The sequence below is a fragment of the Cyprinodon tularosa genome, unplaced genomic scaffold, assembly GCF_016077235.1.
Source record: "Cyprinodon tularosa strain WSP-4 unplaced genomic scaffold, ASM1607723v1 ctg33, whole genome shotgun sequence".
Taxonomy (NCBI): domain Eukaryota; kingdom Metazoa; phylum Chordata; class Actinopteri; order Cyprinodontiformes; family Cyprinodontidae; genus Cyprinodon; species Cyprinodon tularosa.
This window is the reverse complement of record NW_024039041.1, coordinates 1951399-1975996: the sequence shown is the minus strand read 5'-3', so window position 1 is coordinate 1975996 and position 24598 is coordinate 1951399. Positions and strand designations below refer to the sequence as shown.

Genomic DNA, 24598 nt, shown 5'->3' with positions numbered 1-24598 from the left:
AGGATTTTGAGCAAAGTTTTTACCATTAAATTATGCAAAAGGTGTCAGATGCAAAACATTTCAGAAACCATATGTATCAAATATGATGCTTTTGGCATTACAGGGTTAAAACGAATGGAGAAGTTGGGGGAAAACCATGTAGGCTGCTACTCTACTTGAATTATCATGTGCTGATCATCAGAACATGTAAAATAGTGGGAGAATATGTAAATGTGTTTGCTTACCTGCTGCAATGCAATTATTATTTTTTCCTTACAGTGCTTGTAATCATATTTGTTAGATTTTACAAAAGCCTCTTACAGCCTTTGAATTAAACATTAATTTACGAAAAATATGCAGCTGCAGATACACTGATAGTTCCTAAAATGTGGTTATGGCCTTGCATCACTACCGTCTGCTACGCACTCCACAGCCACACATGTGTTTGTCAGGGGCACATTGTCAAGGCAATTTGTCTGCAGCTCAGCAGAGAGAAGCAACTGAACTGTCCAACTTTCTGCAGTTAATTCAGAGTTAATATGTCCAGATGATGTTTTAAAACACAACAGTACAGTCACCTGAACTTTTCAAATGATTAAATGCCTGCTGATGCGATATTAAACATTTAATGAAAGTTTTGGTATATTCTCTTAATTTTATTTACAATTTATTGTACAATATCGTTGTAGACCTCTTCCCATAAAAAGTAGGGCAATTTTCCCAAATCTTGAAATGAAAAATACATTTAAAAGAGGAGACATTTTCAGTGTTTTTGCTTAAAATAAAAAATATTTTGGGGTAAGAAGGACAATTTATAGAGATCAGGAGTGTCACCCATGAAGGGTCACAAGTGAGGGCCATCGAAAGTGCAACAGGTTGTGTTAGTTTAAGTGGTGAAAATGTGGAGATTTCAGAGTCAGAGACAGGGCAGATGAAACTGATGAAGATGAGAAAAAAGGCACAGAGTCAGGGGATACAAATATCCAGCTGGTATTTTGTCTCAGTAAGAATTTCACTACAGAGATATTACATATTTCAATAAATAACATATTTGTTAGTTAAATCTACAGGTGCATTACAAGTATAGTTTAGGTTTTATAGATGTAGTCAGTTTATGTTACAACAAAAGCAAATCCTACAGTTTAACAAACACTGTGAAAACAGATCATCTGTCACTGTTTATTTTTTCCTAGATGGATCGAGTTGCAAATATGAAGTAGCAGTGCATCCTACATTTAAAGACATTAAATAACCCATGAAGCAACAAACTGCAGTTTCCACAATGAGCAGTTAGTATTCTCTTAAAAAATATAAATAAATAAATAAAAAATAGATGCTGCATACTGCTTTGCCTGCACATAGTTTAAAGTATCAAAATCTAGTGTGTTCACTGGGGTCCAACAGGGCCCATGCCTGTTATGACCCCTCTAATGAAGACGTAAATTGCATAAAAGTTACAGATATGTTATATGAAAATAAAAAACAACCACAACCCCCAAACTGCCATAGAAATGCATGGTAATGCCACTACTATACTAACTGTTAGCTTCAGCTTTTATATCCAGGTAATCTGGATTTATGCTAAATGAGGCCATCATTAAAACTACTGCAGGCAACATCTTAAGCTTTAAAAGCCAAATACAATGTAAAGTTTTTCTTAAACCAGAGATATCTTTATAAAAACATTATTATCTCAACAATATCTACCTGATTAAATAAAGGTTACAATTAAACATTTCTTTATTCTTTAAATTGTTTAAATTGTGACTAATATATTAGGATTTTTAGGGATTATAACCAAATTAATATATTGAATTAGTTTTTTGGAGAATATGCAAGATGTGTTTTAAATATTTCCCAGATAGACCCAAAACATGTACATATTTGCTTTTGTGGGGAAAGTAATACATTTGTTAAATAATTAGAAGTCTTAGAAATACCACAAAAATGATTAGGCCTGTTTTTACACTTAACCCTTAAAAGCTTTGGCAATGAAATAATTGACGGAAAATCATATTTTGTTTTCTTATAGTTTTCATTGACAGTTTTCAGACAAATTAAATACAGAAACACATTCTGTATAAGTTAAAGTATGCAATTTATTTGCATAAATTTTGATAGATTAGGCATTTCTGTATAATCTTTTATACGATTTCTGTTCACTACAGCTGGTCGATTGTTTAAGTCAGGGTTATCAAGAACAATAATATCACACATATGATGCAGAGGTCTTAAAAACCCACGCATCAAATATGATACACTTGGCTTTAAAGGGATGAAGATTTTTCATTTAAAGGAAGTGAACTGTTCTTTAAAATATCCTCTATTCAAATGAGAAACAAACAAAACAAGCCCAAAGCTAAACTGTACACTAAGCCACTGGCGTGATTCGAAACTAGGTCTCTGAGCTCAGAAGCAGCAACTAAAAATGTACCTGCTTCCGTATAAACGCTAAAAACAAACACGAGTGTGCAGCATGCAGAGAGCTGTGGTTAAATTCAGTGGTCTGTTTAATTTGGCCCCATGAATGTAAAAGCCTCAGCTGTTTCTCAGCTGCCTGGTTAACAGATGATTGCCCATTGGCTTCTCAATGTTTTATAAGGCCCTACCGACAACATAAATAATTAATTTTAGTCATTTTATGATCATTTTGACAAAATTCCATGTGGAATGGTACCTCATTATTATGTTGGCACCATAATGTGCTTAGAAGTTGCGGTTCTCTTTTTCCACTGTATTTTCACTTGTTAAGTTCAGATTTTATATAATTTAACAAACAGCGGTTCACAAAATTCTCTGGAGTACCCAGAGAGAACCCATGCATGCTCAGGGAGAACATGCAAACTCCATGCAGAAAGACCCCGGGCTGGGAATCAAACCCAGAACCTTCTTGCTGCAAGGCAGCAGTGCTACCCACTGTGCCACGAAGCAGATGCCTGACAAATCCAATCCCCTGTTTTTTTACACCTTCAATGTAAACAACTAAATTATAGGAAGAAACAAAAGTTTGAGCTTATAAATCCTAGTTATGTAGGCCTAGTTATGTAACTGTTCACACATCTTACCTAAAACTTTGCTGCTGTTGCAGCAACTTCTTTTTGTGTTTTAGTTTGGGGTTTATTGACTGACCATCTGCCAGTCGGCCTCGGCAGATGGCTCCAGCAGAACCAGGCTCACACTGAGCCTGGTTCTGCTGGAGGTTTCTTCCTGTTAACAGGGAGTTTTCCTCTCCACTGTCACTACAAGCATGCTTGCTGACAATTAAACATTTCTTTATTCGAGTCACTGAGTCGATGCAATCAACTGGTTTCACTTAGATAGAAAACTGAATCAAACTGACTGTATGATCTGGTTGAATTGTATCTGTAAAGCGCATTGATACGACATGTGTGTGAATTGGTGCTATATAAATAAACTGAATTGAAAATCGAATTGAATTATTAGATCCATCATCAGCCTGAGAAAACATTCAGCTGTTCTATAAAGACTTCAGTGACATTTTCTTATTTGCGTAATTTCGCTTTTTGCAGAAACGATACGATGGATCTAAATTATTTCATTGGAGAAGGGTATGAGTCAGGAGAAGACTAAATAAAATGTACACCGCCATCCAAAGATAAAAGAGATTTGGACAAGAAAAAATAAAGAAGTGTTCTAGGTATTGGGCAAAAATGATCAATTCAAGATAATGGAAACTGAAACTAAATCTAAGGATGTTATAATTTAGTTTTAATGCACAAACTGGTGTAACAAACTTCTAATTTCTATCTATTGAAGTGTACTGGATGAATGAGTCTTTACAGAGGTGGTAGGGACTAGCTTTGAAATAACTTATAATGGTTTAACTTAAAAAAAATATATAAGAAAATGATCTTTTTAACTAGGAACATCAACTTTTTAGGAGCAATACTTTTTTCCCCAATATATACATAAAAAGAAAAAAAAAACATTGTGCCCAAATATTTTGGTGAAGTTTTGTGATATAAATAATAAGAATAAAACAGGTTTAAAAATGTAAATCTCCAATATAATGTAGATTTGAAACTCTTATTTTAGAGTGATGAAACCAAAACAAAAACTAACATTTCAGGTGTGCTGTATTCTGGCGCTCGCATCCTCGTTCCGCTCTTCAGCCTGTGGCAAAACTCCTCATCAATTTGAAGACCAGGGTATGGAGAGGCTCCTTATGTGCAAAAAAAAAACACACACAACAACCCATCCATATGTCGAATAAACTTCAAAAGATCATCATCATAATAGCGCAACAAAAGAGGAGCTGTGTTTTGGTTAGGTACCATACCTAAAGAGAAGATCTCCCAGAGCAGTATGCCGAATGACCACACGTCACTCTGAGTGGTGAAAACCTTGTCGAAAATTGATTCAGGAGACATCCATTTCAGAGGGAGACGGGTCTGTGCACCGAGCAGAGGACAAGATTTTAGATGATGTTTCAAAAATCCTCAAACTTTAACTAAGCTTTTTTATTTACACTTCGAAAATTATTTATCATTATTTTCATGAAGGTTGCGCAGTTCATCAAAACAAGATGCTACCTAAGGCTAGAAGTCGGTATTATCTTAATCCTACAGTGGCGTAGCTAAAAAATGTTCATGGAGTGGCCAGCTAGGGAACAATGTACACCAATCAATCAATTTGTTAACGTGTGAAAAAATGTTATTGTATAATAGAAAGACATAAATCCATGCTGGTCAGCTTCATTCCATAATTTTTTGACACTTAATAATGTTAAACTAGTAGAGCAACACAACCAGAATCTGTCTATTGACATACTGTAAGATAAAAATCGTTGTTGCCTTGTTTGCATCAGATGAAGTTTATTTTTAAGTTAAAAGGAAGGCCAAATTTTACCAGCTAATATTAGAAATGTGGATGTTATAATAGATAACAAACTCTGACCTCAAATGCTTAACTATTCCTTTTACTCTTAAGGAATTAGCTTACAGTTAGAAAACTGTCAGAAAAAAATCAGTTTTATTTCTCAACTAAACAATTCAACAAGACAGCTTTTGAGTTATCACTTTGTTTTCCAATTTTTCATGTTATTATTGATATATTAGGCTTTTATCACCATAATTCAATCCATGTATTTTGCATAACGCATAAAGAAAACTACAGCTCTTTTTACTTTTAAAACGATGTTTACCACACTTTCATTTTTCTTTTTTAAACTTTTCCCGTCATTACAATTTAGGCAACTGCGTGAATCCTTCAGTTTTAAAACATTGCAGTGTAAGACAGAAAATGAAAGCTGCTTCTCATTTTGCAACAGCCAAATAGAGAAGGAGCACAGGTATACTACAAAATTGTTCCTCTACTCACATCTCCTTTCCTGACGTAGTCTGGGTTTTTGTAGATGTCTCTGGCCAGGCCGAAGTCACAGATCTTCACCACCTTTTTGTTGGTCAATAAAATGTTCCTTGCAGCTAGATCTCTGTGAATACACTGATGCAGGAAGACAACAAAACACATAAATAAAACATCAGGCTAAATGTACAACCGAGTATTAGGACCATGCTAGACATTTTTTCTTTAATTTGAGAATAAAGTTGTAATATTAGGAGAATATAGTCATAAAATTATGAGATTAAAGTTGTAACATTATGGGAATACAGTTGCAACATGACAAGAGTGAAGTCGCAATATTAAGAGAATAAAGTCCTAATATAACAAGATAAAAGTTGCATTTTATGACAACTGTTACAAGAAGCACTTTCTTCCTTAAAATGAGGAATGTCCAGCATCATTTGTAGGTATACTTTGGAATCGGCTTGGTAAATAAGGAAATCTTTTAGCACAACAGTATGCAATTTTCAGTATGTCAAAGTGGACTCAGGTTTCTGTTTGGTGGTGCTGGTCGGCCGTCATATGCCGGTCAGAGCTCAAAGCTTTCTTTCTGAAACAGGTTGTGGTATGATGACTTCATTCTCGTTATTTTTCAACTTTGTTCTCACAATATTACGACTTTATTCTCATAATTTTATTACTTTATTCTCGTAATATTACGTTTTTATTCTCAAAATAAAATAAAAAAACAATGTATGACTTTATTCTCATAATGTTATGATTTTACTCTTGTAATATTACAAATTTATTCTCATAATATTGCAACTTTATTCTCATAATGTTATGACATAATGTTATGACATCTCTAGCCTGGCCCTAATACTCTGTCGTATAAATGAGACTAACCTTTATGGTAACAAAAGTAATTTTGTTTTTTTTGGAAATTCAAAGAATCCGATTTTTTTTTCCCTCTCAAAAATCAAAAGTTTATACATGCTAGAATTACTATTCCTCTGCACATTTGTAAAAGCCCAAAAGATAATATGACAGGCTTTTAATTTCAGTTACCTGGAAGCAGAGTTTTGGATGTATTTTAAAGCAACACAACAAGCTCACTGATTTATTTCTTTACATCATCACAATATCAGAAAGAAAAAGATGGACCTTTAAATCCGTTTTAAACTTTGGTGCAAGCATAGATTAGTGCCATCAACAGTAAAACTAGTCATGTACATGGACTGAAAAGCCATTCAGAGACGAAGAGGCCATTAGTCCAAAAAAAAAAATACAGAAGTACAGGTTATAATATGCAATGTCCTGTGGTCTAATGATTCTACAGTTGAAGTTTTCGGACATTAGAGCTGGCTGTCAAAAAACAGCCTAAAAGAGTTGGCACCAAAGAACGGTATTAGTTGACATAATTAATTGAAGTATAGCAGACATTAGAGACAAAGGGCTCTGCTCAGACAATGTTTAAAGGGACCATCACATAGAAAATGACAGCTGAAGCCAGAAAACTGTGGAGAGGCATGTGAAATGATACCTAAAAAAAAAAAAAACTAAAAATGCAAAAGAAATATAGTAAAACCTCTGAATTTAAAGAATGTAGAATTAACTAAAAGAAGGAGAAAATCCTTGTTACAACTGTAAACTGATCCTACTATAAAGGTTTATTTAGTTTGAACATCTGAAAGTGAGAAAGAATGTTGACTCTTTTGCAGTGTCTGGTTTAAATAGTTAATGTATCCTAATGCTGAAATTAAGTACATCATATGTCAGTGAATGTTGATGATAGCGGAGTGGCAGACCTTGCGAGATGCCAAAAACTCCATTCCTCTTGCCACCTGAAAGCTGAAGGAAATTAGATCCTCTAGGAAGAGAGGGGATGCAGAAGAGGGCGATTCTGGATCTAGAAGAATAAAGCTGGGATGAAAAACTTTGATCATGTATAAATTTAGGAAAATGTCTAAGAGACTGTGGTCATACCAAGGCATTTGCCTTCTTTGTCACAGCAATCCACACTGGTTCCTTGGTTGTTGGGAAGACTTGAGACAAAACCTATTCTTACATCTGTTACTCCTGCCTGCTAAATTGAGGGAAAAAGTACATTTATGTTACTTGATTTCAGTTTGTCTGAAGGCACCTTAAGCTTGTCTTTCTTTTACATTTCCTCTAGGCCAATGCCAAAACTTTTTAACAACTCAAACCCGTAAGGCGGTTAGGGAAGTTCATGTTCTGCTCGACAACTGATAACATTTTCATACCTCAAACAATTTGCAGAAGTGAGTATTTAAGGCCAGAATTTTGCAATTACGCACACCAAAATGGTTATTTAGGTTCTTCTCCAAACCGCAGTGCTGTTCACGCAGGCCTGAGTGAAGGCGAGCTGCTGCACTTACCCGGGAATGCACATACACATCTCTCTTGTTCTTCAGGAAGGCAGAGAGGTTGCCAAAGCAACAGTACTCAACAATGACCATCAGTGGTCCTGTATGCAAAACCATCACATCTAAGTTTAGTTAGAAGGTGCATACAAGAGCCGTGCCTCATAAATATATAAAGAAGCATGCATTAGGTGGAAACAGCTCACCTCCTGGTTTGGTGCAGGCACCCAGCAAGTTGACAACATTCAGATGGTTTCCAATGTGATTGAGGATCTTAAGCTCTGTCATCAGGGCCTTGTGTTCAATGGCTGTGGCTCCCTCTGGTGGACAATAAGTAGAACAGTAAAACGACCAGCAGGGACTTTCAGATTCATTTAACACTGAAAAAAAAAACATGAAGCAAGCACCTTTGAGCATCTTTACAGCGACAGTCCTGCAGCTGGTAGAGCTGTCAATACCAAATGCGGACGCCTGCATCACTTTACCAAAGGCTCCACGGCCTAGAGGTTTTCCTGTTAAAAAGTAATTATGTGAGAGTGCAAAAGACTCTGAAACAGGAGGTGTGTCAATTAATTACTACTATTCACATCCATTCCAGATAGGAGGGGCTGATGGGAGACCTCATCAACTGTCCTACTAACCGTATCCCTCCCTGATAGAAGGAGTTGATTACTTCCAGTAAACGCAAGTTAAATACCCCATGATGCAGCTGATTAGTGCTGTCCAGACAACACAGACACAGAGTCTGATTAATGGAATGAGAGTCACTCCCAACAATAACTAGATAAGACCTATGAGAAAATTCTTGTATCAGTCCTGTGATCACAAACACCTCTGTCCTTTCCCACTAAGCCCCAAACACTGGTCTGATCTCACTAAAGACTTCTCTACAGAAATAAATAGATTTTTTTTTACACACTGGAGAAGCATACCTAATTTAAGACGTTCCCGAGGGAACTCCCATAGGTTGGGGTCATACTGCAGGCGTTCACAATGCTCCTCCATTGGCCCCCCTCCTGTATCCACTATGATGGACAAGTAGTCTGTTTTGTGGGTTGAAATATTCTGCTTTGGAACAGAAACAGAGTATATTGATAAAAGAGACACAAAATGCAAAACCGAAACAACTTTTATACTAGTTTTATAGTTAGATAGTATTGATTATAAGAGGTTTGCATGCTGGCATAGTTTGTAGCATTGTTGCCTTGCAGCAAGAAGGTTCTGGGTTTAATTCCCAGCCCAGGGTCTGTCTTTCGGCATTTCGGAGTTTGCATGTTCTGGCAATGCATGGCTTCTCTCTGGGTTTTCCCACACTCCAAAACTATGACTGTTAGGTTCATTGGCATCACTAAATTGACCTTAAATGTGAGTGTGTAGGCATGGTTGTATGTCTTTGTGTGTCTTTGTGTTGCCCTGCAACGGACTGGTGACCTGTCAAGGATGTATCCCACCTGCGACCCTGACTGAAAAGGCAGGAAAAGATGAATGCATGGATCTATAATCTACACTGCCTTGCAAAAATAACTGACTAATTATATTATTTCACAAAATTCATTTTATTTTTTACAAATTCTGGTGAGAAACCAAAAGAAAGTGGAAGGAAAATGGTTAATGGCTTCAATATGGATCACAATAAAAAGAAAGTAAAGTCTGGCATCAATGCAACTCTGCCTCCTTTCTATCTTATATATACCTAAATAAAAATCAGTCTAAAAAATGTTCCTCCAAAGTCACTAATTTAGCAGAGTTAATCTGTAATTACTGAAGTCTCAGTGTAAGTACAGCTGATATGCAAAGATCTACCCTGGCCTGCCTGCTATGACGTAAACACGGGACTAACAATGTGTACAAAGAGCAACATGTATGTGAAAAACATACAGACCAGGTAAACAATTGTAAATTATTGTATAAATGTAAAAAAAACATTCTTGATCAGCGAATATACACTGCATTTACACTAAACACACAACACAAATGGTTTGTCTGCTGTTGGATGCTTGATATTTCCCCCGTCTTTAGCAGCTTGCTATATTCTGTCATGATGTTGGAGGAGCTTCTATCCATTTTCTGGTACTTCTTGTTTGTTCAACTCAACATGGCAGACCTCAAGTCATAGTGCTGTACCTAATATGGAAAGCTGAACAATGGTGTTGGTGCTAGCATCCCTTTATCAACCAGAGATTCAGTTCGGCTAGTATCACCACCTGCTTCAAGAGCTGCAGCTGGATGGTGGCAGCGCTTCCAGTCCAGTATCAGGACTTGCTGTCTCGTGTTGGGATCACCCTTTGATGAGTTTTTGAATGAAAACGGCTTTGTCTCCACTGCCTCTGATTCACCCTACATCACAACCAGATCCAGTGCATGATTGGTTAAAGCAACTGAACTAAAGGAACTAAATTGACTGAAAAGTTCATATAGTTGAACTTGAGAAAACTTTTTCTTCACTTTATCCGTGCATTCACCCCGCTATTTACAGTTTTGCTTTGCTCTACTCGCCCAATTCAAGGCATTGCCCAAAACGCTTCCTTTGCAGCAACTACTGTTATTTTGCTCCTAATTGTGCTTTTTCTTTGGGATAAAATCTAAATTATTCGCTCCACTTGTGTTGTTTACATTTGGTGTGAAAGCAGCACAACAGCAGCTGGGAGGAGGGATCTGCATTATGGCTTCTTTTTGCACCAAGGCTGCAGCAGTCTTTAATTGAAGGAGCTCTCCAGCTCTGTAATAACTTCATGCATGGGGGGGGGGGGGGGGGGGGGGGTAGACATTGTCCTACATTAATGTTATTTTTGTCACAGTCTTCTCTCTCCCACCACCTGCACTGTGTCCAGAGGCCATCAGAGCTGGCCTTCCTAATGAGCTTATCCGACTGCTTCCTGTCGGTTCCAGATAAGCCGCTGCTCCAACATGCAGCGCCGCAGCAGTCAGAGAAGATATTTAATAAGACCTCCCGTAAAAGATCTGAGTATTGTGAGCAGTAAGAGTTTGCTCTGACTTTTCCTTTTAAGGCAGTCAATGTTGTGGCCTCACTTTATTGTTAAGATCAACACTCAGGTATTTGGAGGAATCCTCTATCTCAACGTTAGTTACCTGAATGTTTACTTGTTTCCATGTGGTGGGTCTGTTTAACAAAGGTAAGCTGGTGTTATGTTTGACAACAATATCCCAAGCTTTTCAAAAATTAGCTTTCAGTCAGTCCATCAGCAAAACTGACTGGTAAATTCAGGAGGGCGCTCTGTGAAGAAGCAGCAGTTAAATGTAGACTCTAACTGGGCTTTATAAAACAATACCATAAAAAAAGAAAGATTTGGAAGCTGCATAAATGTTAGGCATATTCTAATTGCAGCTATAAATCGAAACAAAGGTGGTTCTACTTTTTATTACTTTAAATACAAAGAATGGTACCTATTTCAGATTAATTTAATTTAAAAAAGACAAAAACAAGAATATAATACACTATAATATATAGTATCTTTTACCATCATGGCAATTAGGCTCAACTTTGCATAGATTAATTGCATCAAATTCCAACAAAAATACTTTGAAGTTTGTACTTGTAGCATGACAAATTGTGAAAATGTTTATTATAAATATTTAAAAAATAAATGTTTCACTTTAACAACGTATAATTGTAATCTCACCTGTTTCAATTTCCTAATGAAGAGCGTGAGCATGAGCCAGAATAGAGTGGCCACCACACAGGTACAGGTTAAAGTGGGAATTTCCAGAAAGAAGGCTTCTGATGCACCTGCACACACATAAAACCAATGTTATGACCTTTTCCATTGTAAAACTGGAATTAATCCAACAGCACTTTACATTTTCTGATGGTCCTTTAAAGCCTCTTTTCAGTCTACAAGAGCTACTTTCCTGCAACGTTTGGATGTAGAACCGAGTCTGAAACATGAAAGGCTCACAAACTGGCTTCTGGTTTGTTGGAGCAGGCATGCATCTAAACATTACTGAACAAATCTTTAGAATAAGACTGCTTCCATCGGTGCAGGTGCTGTGGTGTCATGGTTTTCAGGTTTTTACCATCACTTGGAATGTATAAACCCCCCCACTATAAGTTTATTACTGTCAATTTTTCACTAGGAGGGTGAGGAAATGCCCAGTTCAGTCCAGCATGGAGTCTCTGTGAGATGTAGGCGGGCCCTTCCGGAGGAAATAAAAATGGGAGACAGCTTCCTTCCTGGCTCATCAGGACACAACACACACACTGCTTCTCTATCAAAACCTGGAGTGGGAAGTGAGTGCAACACAACCGCTTCCAGTGAGCTCCATCTCCTCTGCTACCTCCGGATATATGTGTGTGTATGTGTGTGTGAAAAGTGAACAAAAGGCAGAATGGGTTTATGTTAAGGACTACTTTGATCAATGTTTACTCAGAAACATTACATTCATCATCTTCCATTAATAGAACTGACACAACCCACCTCTGAGTCTAAATACTACATGAAACAATGTGATATACTGTACTATGTGTGCACATGGAGATGGTGTTGCTTTTTACAGAGCTCGGAACAATGCACAATAAGAAATGCTCATATAAGGAGGTGCACTTGCTTTACCTTCCAGCAAACAGCCAATTTAAAGGCAGGATTTTCGTAAAGGAAATATATTTTTTACTTACCGTTGACTCGTATGTAGGCAGAGCTCTCTGCAGATCCTCTTTCATTCGTGGCCAGGCACGTATACAGACCTTGGTCGTCAACTGTGATTCTATCGATATGGAGAGTCCCATCTCCGGCTGATACGATGATGCCTGACGAGCAAATTTGGAAACGACTTCTAAACATCAGCTTACAGCTGAGATTTACATGTTGTAGGTGTTTTTTCTTACCTGATCCCTGCAGTAGAACACGTTCGTCTTTATACCATGTGATTTTCGGTGGTGGGACTCCTCTAGACTCACAGCTGAGGGTCACTGAGCTGCTGGCGTTAACGGTGCAGTCCGTCAAATTACTGAGCAGCACAGGCGGTTGCAGAACTGAAAGGAGAGGGATATGCATGCAGTTCTTGGAGCGTAGGCAGAAGTTGGTGAGAGAATGAAGACAAAAACATCACTCATCAGACCGACCAAACTTTTATCCCAAAAACTTCTAGATGTCGTTCATATTCTCCATTAGGTTTAAGGCTGGACTTCAACTAGTACACAAATATCCAATAAACTGCACCATTACTATGGGGTTATTCCTAGGTGTCAAGTATTTCTCAGACTCTAATGGGTTTATCTCTATGTTTAGCTACATCGGTCTTCCAATCTTGCCCACCAGCCTCCATATCCCGGCTGGAAAGAGGCCCTCTCACAGCATGATGCTGCCACCACCATGTATCTACACTGAGAATGGTCTTTTTGGATTATGCAGAGATACTGTTTCTTTTAGTATGGAAGCCAGAGTATAACATTGTTGCCATCAGACCACCTTTTTCCACACAATTGTGTTGTCTAAATGCTTTTTTTCAACCATAGTTTTTTTCTTGCCACTTTCCATAAAGGCCAGATTTTTTGGCATGTGCACACCTAGTACTTGTACTCCCAAGCTCTGGTTTTACTGCAGCTCCCCAGTAAAACCAATTTATTATATAGTAAAGGGAATAGAAAATCCCTTTACCATATAGTAAAGCTGGATAGCCTAGTCTTGGTAGGTTTGTAGTTGTGCCATCTTTTGTTTTTATTCTCTACAACTTTATGCCTGACCTGGCTGTTGTGTTCCTGGGTCTTGTTGACTAACATTTTTAAGAAGCACATAGCATGCTTTGCTTTAGAATTAAGTACTGCTTTACAATGGTTTGTCAAATAAAATGTAATAGAGCATGTTTATTTTTGGGATTGTAACATGGCACAATAGACAATGACTGTATCTGCAGCACAGCAGACTGCACTTTTTTTTTTTATTACATTTTTCTTTGGTAATGAGCCCTGACATTTTCAAGCTGCAGTCACCAAATGTTACAGGAAAGCAGCAGGGAAGATAATTAAAGCATTAGGGAATAGAGATGCACCGATCAGATCATAGCATGAACAGATATCGGCTGCAATATTGACGAATTATCTGGATTGGATATTAGTGATTTGACATTGGATAGGGCTGCATCGTGGCGCAGTTTGCAGCACTGTTGCCCTGCAGCAAGAAGGTTTTCGGTTTGATTCCCGGCACAGGGTCTTTCTGCATGGAGTTTGATTGTTCTCTCTGTGCACATTTGAGTTGTCCCAGGTATTCTGGCTTCCTCTCACAGTCCAAAAAACATGGCTTTTAGGTTCATTTGCTTCTTTAAATTGTCCTTAGGTGTGAGTGTGTGTGTCTCTGTGTGGCCCTGCAGCAGAGGGGACATGTCCAGGATGTACTCTACCTCTCGCCCATGGACTACCAGAGAGAGGCACTGGACCCATCCTGACGGAATAAGCAGGAGAATATGGATAGTTGATATCAGAGATCCAGTAAATTTTACTTTCGGAATTGGTATTTCATTCTTTTTGCTGATTTGTTGATAAATTATATAAAGTACATTTATATGTGTGTTAAACTGTTACCTTTTTCTAAATAACAGTGTTTATGCTAAGGCAAAACCTTTGTTCACGTGGCAAGACATATGTTTCATTCATCCAACAGTGGAATCAAATAGGTATTAGATACCGGACCGATAAGTTCAACCCAGGTATCGGTATCAGATTGGAAATATAACTGGATTAGAGATATCTTTGTGAAAATCCATGTATTTTAATATTTTAAGCTTTCTAAGAAAAGAAAGCAGGCTTTATAAGCACCTATTGTATTACTATAAACTTAAATTACTGCCTTAGTGCTAAGATTGAGAATAACAGGGAATAAGGACTAAGCTTGCCTGAATGTATGGTTATTTTTGCTCTGAATTATCAATAATGTGTTTTTTTTTAGCAAATCACTGAGAAATTATTGAGTAATTATTTAAATAAGACAAAACTGGGTTGAAATAAAGTCCCTATTTTTTATAATAACTGTCCTCTGCTGCATGCAGACAAACCAGCCTGGGTTTGGACCTGTGAGTCAGCGGCAGTTTCAGTCCTCTGGAGGAATTTATACTTATAGTTGTAGAGGTCCAAACCCCTCTCTATGGATCAACAACAATGCATTATTTCATCAGAAGGATGGGAATCACAATGACATGAATGCAGATTGTCATGCACTATAATTAAATACAATGCACAAACACTAATGGCTGCTCCTTAAACGTTTTAATCTCATGTTTTTATTTTCCCCCCTTTTCCCTTTTTTTCTACCCCCAACAATCCTTTTTTTTTTCAGTCACCCTCTGTCTCTCTAGTAATTCCCTTGTGGGGGTCCTGAGGGAGGAAGCTGACGTGTTTTACTCTGATTGTGTGGAGAACAGCAGTAAAAGACATGGAGAAAAGTCACTTAACCACTGCGACTGATTGTTGTTTCCCCTATCTTCCTCCTGGACAACAATTGATGATTGTCAGCGGGGGCCGGGGGAGCCTGACAGTGTCTGATTGGTTGATTGTTCCTCCAGCTCTGTGCGGGGGCCTGTAAATGTGGCATTGTGGGAAGTGCCATTGTGTGCTCTTCCTCTACACAAACGTTCATTCCCACGTGAAAGAGGTGCTTAGCTGGAGCGCAAGGAGCAAAGCTAAGACTGGGTGGGGCCCCAGGAAGCTGAGGTGAACCTGATTCCCAAGAAACAGGATCATCGCATGAGAGTGAGGCTTTTTGTTTGCATGCATGAGTTCAAAATTAAAAAACAAATCAGATATTGTTTTGTTTTTTAATTGGGAAATATTGAACTGAAGGACAGTAATAAAATAAAAAATGTGGGTCCATAGAACAAAACTTTCTTTTAGTTTTTGTACACTATAAAACAGCAATTCTGCTTACACTGCATGCAGTGTAATTACAATCTAAATATGTCGCCACTCAGTAAATAGACGGGAATGAAATACAATAAGCTATATTAGGTGTAGGAAATGACACCTTGCACAACACTCTTATAAAAATCTAAATATGCACCCTTTTTCCGTTTTCACAAATAAATTAAGAGTTTCCTAAGTCATAAAAGGCCTTTTATAGATTCTTTTTTTAACAATCCAGTTATAATCCAGTTTTTGTTTAAATTGATCATTCTCTCAAGTCATGCATGTCCCATTCTAAGGTTTCCCCTTGTAAAATAAAGATTTTCTAAATGTTGAATAGGCTTATAGCCTGAGATAAAATCCTCCTGGTAGGCGGTAACTTCAGGTAAAAAAAAAACTGAAATTCTACAGAAAACTTCAGCCGAATGGTTTTACAACAATTTATATTTAAAACAGGAAATCAAACATTTTCCCATTGTTAAAAAAATCATGTAAAATATGATTTATGAGAACTATAATATTGGAATGTATCTATTTTTAACTGTTGCTTTGATTATTCAGAATTTAAAGGGAGAATATTGAACAAACATCCTTTAAATTAGGCCTGCCCAAAGCTGCCCTGCAGGTTTTCCAGGTTTCCCTTCTTCAGCACATTTGATTTCCATTGATAGCTGATTAACAGTATTTCGCTGAACTGCAATCATCTGGTGAGCCTGCAGTCATCTTTCTAATGGACATGGCACTTAGAGCTTGCATCAAGGGGCTTTAGATGAGTGTCATCTAGGATAAGAAAGATGGACGATGCTCCTTTGGTTTCCACATAATGACTGTTGTACCGACGATTACTTTAAACAGTAAGAAACCATTTCTTAAGGTTATATTATAAAATTCTTTGACACTTTGGATGCTTGATATTTCCAGTCCTCATAGTTTGTTCAAAATATGTACAATTCAAATATTTTTTTAACAAATAATGTCGTCTGGCCTTATCTAGCCGTCTTCTAAAGTGGACACATTACTACTACTATTACTTCTTCCTTTTATGCTCCAAATTAAGAGCCTGCAAACATGGATAAGCTGCATGTCTTTTAAAACATATCTGACACACCAAAAAGAATCAGTTTAAAACAAGCTTCATTTTGCATTTCAATATCATAAGGTCTTGTTTCCATCCTTTTTACTAGATAATTTTGGGCAGGAATTCAGGGATCCAATCCTTAACTTGTCTGGTCAAAAAGCAAAAAAAAAAAAAAAAAAATTCTCACATGTTTCCAATGAGTAATGGGAATAAAGCCCTTCAAGGTATCAGTGACTTCTTCAGTGAGGAAGGAGACTCAAAATTAGGAAATTTAAGCATCAGTGAGGTGTTTGAAAAATAAAGTTGGATGAAATATTTATTTGTTTTATCCCTTTTTACATATATATGATTTTTTTTTTAATTCCCTAACCGAAAACAGTTTTGCCCTACCTGTGCCTGAACATCCCTAATCACCTAGGCCTCAGCAACCATAACTCCCAGGCAGCCTGATAATCCAGGGACAATAAACTTGTTACTACTGGTTGCTAAAGTGCAGGAGAGAGCAAAACTTTTAGCAGATTATTTAAAATCTGGATACATTTCGAGTTGTCTAGATATAAGTCGTACAAGCCCAATTTAGTCAACTAATTGACAAGTTTAATTTTTGGTGAGCTCCCTTGTACAGAAACTTTTGCTCTTGCATAGCTAAGTTAATTTAGGGGAAAAGTTACCTTTGAATGTTAGCTCTGTCTTCTGGAATTCTTAGGGATTCCAGACATTAACATTTCAAGAAATTTTAAATGTATCTGATTAAAAATGACTAAATTGGTATTAGAAAATCAAACCTCTGGGAAAAAAGGATGTAAGCATGAAGTCAGATATTTCCTGCTTAAATGTAATAATGCTATAAAACTGTCATGATCTGGCCTGTTTGCTCCTCCCTAATTAGTAATTCCTCTCACCTGCCGTTTTCCCTCCCTGTCTCAATTATAATTTATTCCTCTCACCTGTTTCCTCTGGTTTAAATTGAGTTCAGCCTGAGCATTCAGTGCCAGATCATTACTTGTCTTTTTGTCAGCCTGTCTGTTAGTTTTATTTCCTGGATCCTAGCTGCCAGTGGAAAGAGGGTTTTAGTGTTTGTCTTGTCTCCTGATCGTCCACTGTTCCTCCCCCGCGGAGTCCTCTGGGTTTTTGGCTCAGTATGGGGGGAGGTTCAGTTTTTATCCAGTAAGCCTGGCTCCAGGGTGGAGACCAGTTTAAAGTCCTGCTTCAAGTTCCGGTTCCTACGTCCTGTCTCGGCTACCCTCTTCCACTGAGCCTGCCTGACTGCACCTGATCCTGTCTGCTCCTTTGCGTGACCACCTGGTCATGCTTCTGGTCCCAGTCAGACTCTGAACCCTCCTGGAAGCCTGTGGATGCCTGGAAGTCTGGATCCTGCCACCTGTCTCTGTTCGTGCCTGATCTGGATCCTGCCTGTTCTGTCTGTTCCTGTCTGTTCTGGATCCCTCACCAGGATCAGCTTCCAGCATAACCTCTGGGACTACAGCTCTGGGGACATTCGTGGTCTGGACTGTTAAACCAGGTAAGTGACCAACACAGATAATCTTCTATCAATTGATTGTGGTCACTTACCTGTGTTTCTCCCCTAGAATGTCTGAGATTGGGCGGTGCCCCGCCCCCTCGCCTGCAGTGTCCGTGAGCCACAGCTCCGCTTTTGTTTTGTTTTATTTAATAAACGTTTGAACTTTCCTACTGACTGTCTCGCCTTGAATACTGGGTCCATCTGTCCTCGCCTCATGACAAAAACATTTACTATGAAAACATGTGCAGGGAAAATGTTTTTGTATTTCTATCTATGGAATAAAAAAAAAACTTTACAGAAGAACATGAGGTTACAATGACTCACTTGTAACCTCAACCTGTGTGTCCAGGTGTAGTTCCCGCCCGCTGATGATATGTAGGGCGGAGCATCTGTAGACTCCAGAGTCCCCATCAGTTAGGTTCTCTAACATCAGGACCACACTGTTGGAGAACTCCCCAGGTTCCAGGTGATGAATGTTCCACGCAGGAGTGCGGGACTCTTCTGTGGCATTCAGTCTTTGCCATGACAGAGCTGTGTACAGGTATTTATTTGCAGAACAGGTGAGGTGAAGGTCTCCGCCCTCCCTGGCCTCCTCCAGCTGGTTTACACTAAAGCCCTCTGGGACATCTGTGGTAGAAGGAGCACAGAAAAACTTTACAAATCTGCCATTTAATAGAAAAAAAAAACCCCCTCTCAGTTACTTGACTTGAGTTCTGACAACAGAGGAGCAGATTCCTCCACTTTCCTTACCTTTGATGACAGTGTTGAATGGCTATTGTGAGCAAAAGCAGCAAGTGGAATACAGTGAAAAGGCTTTTTATTTACTTTAGCCATTTGAAACTTCCCATGGAAACGGCCTGAGAGTTTCCTGATGGCAGATAGTGTTTATCTTTGCCGAACACCCCAAGGCCTCCCGAAATAAAGCGGACCTGCCAGTCCAAGGAAATACATTGCGTGGGGAAGTGGAACGATAAGAGCCCCAGGTTCCTGTTTCACTCTTGCTCACATATAAGTAGCTCACAGCATACAGACTTAGACACACTCCATCAAAACATTTAAAAAACACATAGAAAAACAGCTGGACATGCTTTGCACATCTGTAGCCTTTTTTATGGTAAACAATAAAGCAAAATGTGGTGAAGCATTTACGCTACACATTATGATTCACTTTCACTAAATCTTTAGCAGTCATACAGATTTCCTCTAATTTTACTCCAGAGTGTTTTGGTATAAAGTTGAGGTTTGACTCAAAATATGCAAGTTAATCAGATTATGTGGGGACAAAACCATTATAGCTCCACCACCGTGCTTAAAGGTCTATCTTGGGTATTTGTGCTATCTGCTGCACATTTTTGTGTAAGCCAAACATGCTGCTGTTGATTATGGTCAATCATCTTCAGTCTCATAGAAGTATTATATGATTTGATGTTGGAGTGAATTTGCACAAGTAAAAACAGCTGGTAATTCTACAGCATAGTTAAAACATAAAGATATTTAGTGTCTCTTTTTGGTATTGTTTAAGTTTTGAGTCAAGTTTTTAATATTTACCTCCTCATGTTACCAAAGCTGCTCTCTAAATAAAGTTTGAATGATTGATGACTTTATTTTCCCTTTTTAAATACCCATTTACTGATACATTTTATACAAGTGATTGATTTTAATGAAATTTTATATAGAGGTGTCCCTCATACCAATGAACAAACAAATTTTAAAGATTCTCTAACATTGTGAGATAGCAGAGGCACTAAAGCAGAGGGTGGCAGCATTGACCTTTGACAGCCTCAGCATCAGACTTAAAAAGTTTAAAGGTATTTTACTAAAGAAAAAAACAAGAAAATGGAACATTGTTGGTTTGTTAGCAGGATCAAATGAAAACTTGAACAGATTTGATGGAAATGTTTTACCAGAGATGTGGCCCATTCCAAGGAACAATTCGTTTAAATATGGTAATAATCCAGATCATGTGCAAGTTTTAGCTATAGGTGTAATTCACAATTTTGGGCAGAATCTGCTTCCTGTGTTGAGTTCTGTGCTCCCCGGGTACTTATTTTAAATATTGATTACTTATTGTTACACTCTAACCCTCCTTATCTTTGACTTTACGGTAATAAAGAAGAAATGTTGGCATCTGTCGTCTGTACCTCCGTACACTAAAGATTTTAAATATGTTTAGAACCTGATAAACAACATAATTTTCCTTGTCTTTTAATTTTCTCAATGTGATCAGTAAAATCCATTATTTCCATTGCTTTCCTTTCCTTATGTCAGAGGCATAAAGCTCTAATTTAAGCCAACCTGGTGTTAATACTCATTCCCTTTAATTTAAGGATTGACATCCGCCAGTTTTGCTGTCATCTAAATGAACAGAAGAATAAGCACACATATCAGTGCCTGAAAAAACAACATGTACGTTCTTAAACAGGTTGAGAAAACAAATGGAAGTGATGCGTTTTTAGTTAAATTTTCTATGAAGACAGTGAGTCTGCAATAAAACAGGAATGCAGCTTCCTAAAGTTTAATTTTGTCTCAGTCACCTGTGACATAGAAGGGAACATCGAGCTGGTCTGTTCCTGCAGAGTTGGAGGCGATGCAGCGGTACACTCCAGAGACAGAGGCCTCTGCAACAGTCAGGACCCCCACTGTCTGTGAAGAGACCAAACATCCTTATGAACATGTTGCCACTAAGAACTCTGATATTTGTAACACCCAAACCGTTTGTCTTTTCTACTACTATCATATTCGATATCATGTTTATTTCTGTTCATTTTGATGATTTTGAAAAGCTAAAGAAAACCTGAATATATTATGAAACCTAAATAAATGAAGTTCAAAGGTCTCTTCCAGACTGCTTACTTGCCATTGACAGCCCCCACAAGGATGGTAAACGGTAGAAGGCAGTTTTATTATATGAAGATGGTTGTTCATATAGTACTGAACTTAATGAACTCAAAGTTGAGTGGAAGTTTCATAAAAAAAAATATGTTTTAAGCTCGTCTAAGTTAGAAGTCTATCATATAAACAGCAAAACCTTTTATAAGAAAAGTCCACCTGTAGTTCCTTAATCTAATTGGACCTCTTTTAGGACTTATCCTACCTTCTTGCTCCTCTGAAAGACTTCCTGTGTGTGAGTAACACTCAGGATGTGGTTGTACACAGATGTAGCAGGGAGACTCTCCGTTACAGGGATCCACAGCGAGGAGGTGGATGTCAAACACCTTAAAGGAAGAGCAGGAGAAGGACACAGACTCAGCTGTGTTGACAGAGGACATATTATTATAACTCCATGTGTGTGAGTGGGTGTATTTTTCCCAGCTGTGCTCAGCGGGGGTCAGCATACAGGAAAATGCCTTGATGATTGCGGCTTGATGTGATCCAACATCACCAAATGACTTTAGATTAATAATGCAGAATCCTCTCCCCGTGTCAGGCTAGCTGACAATAGGGGTGTTCTGGGCTGTGAGGTAATGCTAGTTCATTTGTGAAGGATGCAGGGGTGCTATTGTCATCCTGTCATTTAACTTCCTTCCATTCTTAAAAAAAAAATCATCCCACATTTCCAGGACAAGAGTTCCTGCCGCTCAATGACGCTGACATTTCTAAGCCCATAGGTTAGACGCCAGTGGGAACTGGAAATTCCAAAGAAGATCTATCACCATTTCACACCAATCCACTTATTATGAGTTGTTTAACATCAAAAGGTGGAACAGGAAGAGTTTTCACATTCATAGTGTATGCACAGTCCTGAAAATATGTATTCCACATTACTAGCTTTTTTTTTTTTTGGGAGAAAATGCAAAAGTCTGTTTAAGAAAATGCCTTTTGTTTTATTAAATCAAAATCAAATCTGACACTTTATTTTGTAACCGAATGTCTGGGCTTAACAGGTTATGATAAAGATACCTCCTAAATGAACGATTTGATGATTTAAAATTCAGCAGATGCCCCATTTGCTTACCATTTGTTGCTAATGAAACCAGAGTTTTCTTAACATAATTTTGACCAGATCCACCACAGCAGAGACATGATGCATAAAGAAAACTTTATTTTTCTGCAGCAGGTAAATCTCACACTACTCACCCTAAATGACCTAGTTTGCAATTCACCATTTGTTAGTAGTAGTAATAGATGATTGGTTCAGAATGTAATAAATTAAAGAGATAGATATATTAAGCTCCTAGAAAAAATGTGGAACATTCTGTTAAGAAACTCCGTCATGCAAGGTTTTTGTATATATTTTTGATGTCAAGCTCAAGCGGCTTTGACACATGCAAAAATGTAGCTGTTTTTGAATTTGTGTACCTTTGATTTTACTTTGCTTAATCTCATGCTACTCTATGCATGCACTCTGTCTGCACCTTTGAAAGGTCATTCAATCACAATATGGAATAATGGACAGTCAAGACAATCAAAAAGATAGATTGATAAATTGATAGATATGACTCAAAAATAGCTCAATAATGTTTCTTTTCAAGACCGTGCAGCAACCCTGTGATAACTATTTAATCAACCGTAGAGCGTAAAGATCTCTAAACTATAACTCCTAGATGATAAGAAAATTAATGGCACGTAATTATTTTAGTTTTTTTTATTTACACAGAATATAATCACTGTGGAAAACCCAGAGTTGTAAAATTTCTTTTAAAAAGCAGTAGAAGTGCAATAACCCAAATCAACTACTGTCTTTCCTTAGCTCTCTACTTTGCAGATATTTTTATATCTAATGGAAGCATATTCCATGACATTATAACTTTTTCTAAAAATACTTTTTTGTACTACGTACACTCTTTTTATATTGTCTGTTGTATTTTTATCTATTGTGGCATCCTGCTTTAACTCTACCCTTTGTACTCTATATAAGCTGCTAGAACCAGAATTTCCCTGAAGGAGTAATCCCAACGGATGAATAAAGTGGAGTTTAATATAGGAAATGTTTTACTTAAAACAAATGCAGAAATGTATTTGTACGGAGTCTTCTGAACACATAATAAATCTGCACTGGGTCAGGGAGCAGCTGACACCTTATTTTTTTCTGTAATTGAGCTACAGGCTCAGCAACACATACTGCTGCAGGATAAAAGAACAGGAGGAAAATCACCATTTCTCAACGTTCCCCAGTGTTGTTTCCTCCAACAAGCATGCAAAGTCACATCATTTTGCTACACGCTGACGTGAATGATCAAAGGGTGGATATTAGATGGACGTGGTTGACTTTGAGGCTTGATATAATCATCCCTTCTGTTCAGAATTAATTTTCATTCACTCAAGTAGAATCTCATCACAATCTCCCAATCAGCATATTTACATTAGGCATTTTTATTCTAATTGGCTATATCTTCTAAATACTTGTTTTCATGTTAATATACAGTACCTACTAAGCAAGATAATAAACAGATTGTATTGTAGCTGCAAAGTGCATTATTGCTATCCTTGTTAATCGCTGCTCGTTTTACACTCATTTCAGTTTTCTCTTATGATTTATCATAGGGGTGCATCAGAAGTGATACATACTTTACATAATGGTACTTAAAGTTTAGTTTTAGGGCCTTAAGATGGATTACAGGCTATGTAAATTCTGTAACATTTTTTGCTAAATGATTTTACTACAGCAGTTTTAAGATAAACCAATTTAAAAGCTATGAATTTATGAAGGATGTTATAAAACAGCCTATGTGCTGTTAGGTGTATTCTTACACCTACCCATAGTTGCACCCAAAGAAAATCAGTAATGAATAATATTATTTAAATTCTTATTATTTATGATGTTTAAAACCGTATTTTGATAGTGTTCTAGGTATGGAAGGAATTTTTAGATATTTATGGAACATTTTAAAAGTCAGTTAATTTTTGGCAAACACATGCTGTTATGCACTTATGCATGCTTACGTGGCTTCAGAGCCTTTTCCTTTCATTTGTGTCCTGCTGAAGAAAGCAGGGCACAACCCGTTCCACCTGGGACAATGTGATCAAAGTGCTGTGCAGCATCAGTTTTCCAGTTTACAAAGTGATTTATATCTTTGCCAAAAGGTAACTATTCATCTCACCTGACAGGAAAACTCTCTTTTGTAAGACTCTTTAGTTTAAGTAAGCAGCTAATGTCTTACAGACAGTTCCTCTCTAACGCATCAGCCTTTCCTCTTGTTTTTCTTATCTTTCAGAGTTTCTAATAGGAGAGAAGAACAGGTGTGCATTGTCATCTTTACACACCAGGAAAATGTTGGATGACCAATTAAAAGTTTATTGACATCATGATGAATGATCAAAAAGTCCAAACTGATTTTGATTGCAAATGTCTTAACTTGGTACATTTTTTATTTTTATTTTAATTTTCTTAATAATTCTCACCACACCTTATCAAATGTACCAAAATTAATGGCAGGACTTTCAAAATCTTGGGAGATATAAGCTGATAAAAATACTTATTATTTGTGCTTTTTCACTTTTTTTCACTCTTGACTGTGGATAAATCAGTGCACTTTTAGTGT

At 37.5% G+C, this 24598-nt stretch overlaps 1 protein-coding gene across 2 annotated transcripts in view; it reads right to left on the bottom strand.

Annotated features, from left to right (window-relative positions):
* The window catches only part of flt1 (fms related receptor tyrosine kinase 1), a 49679-nt gene that overhangs the window by 4073 nt on the left and 21008 nt on the right, over positions 1-24598 (bottom strand). The window contains exons 11-25 of one of the 2 annotated variants that reach the window (XM_038293830.1): positions 21211-21331; positions 20651-20759; positions 18441-18743; positions 12511-12657; positions 12301-12432; positions 11309-11415; positions 8600-8735; positions 8075-8179; positions 7874-7987; positions 7683-7771; positions 7270-7369; positions 7092-7192; positions 5320-5442; positions 4280-4391; positions 4063-4162 (exon numbers count right to left, since the gene is read on the bottom strand). In XM_038293830.1, the coding sequence (XP_038149758.1) occupies positions 4063-4162; positions 4280-4391; positions 5320-5442; positions 7092-7192; positions 7270-7369; positions 7683-7771; positions 7874-7987; positions 8075-8179; positions 8600-8735; positions 11309-11415; positions 12301-12432; positions 12511-12657; positions 18441-18743; positions 20651-20759; positions 21211-21331 (1899 nt within the window). The remainder of the gene's footprint in view (positions 1-4062; positions 4163-4279; positions 4392-5319; positions 5443-7091; positions 7193-7269; positions 7370-7682; positions 7772-7873; positions 7988-8074; positions 8180-8599; positions 8736-11308; positions 11416-12300; positions 12433-12510; positions 12658-18440; positions 18744-20650; positions 20760-21210; positions 21332-24598) is intronic. The other variant, XM_038293831.1, reaches the window with a different exon arrangement.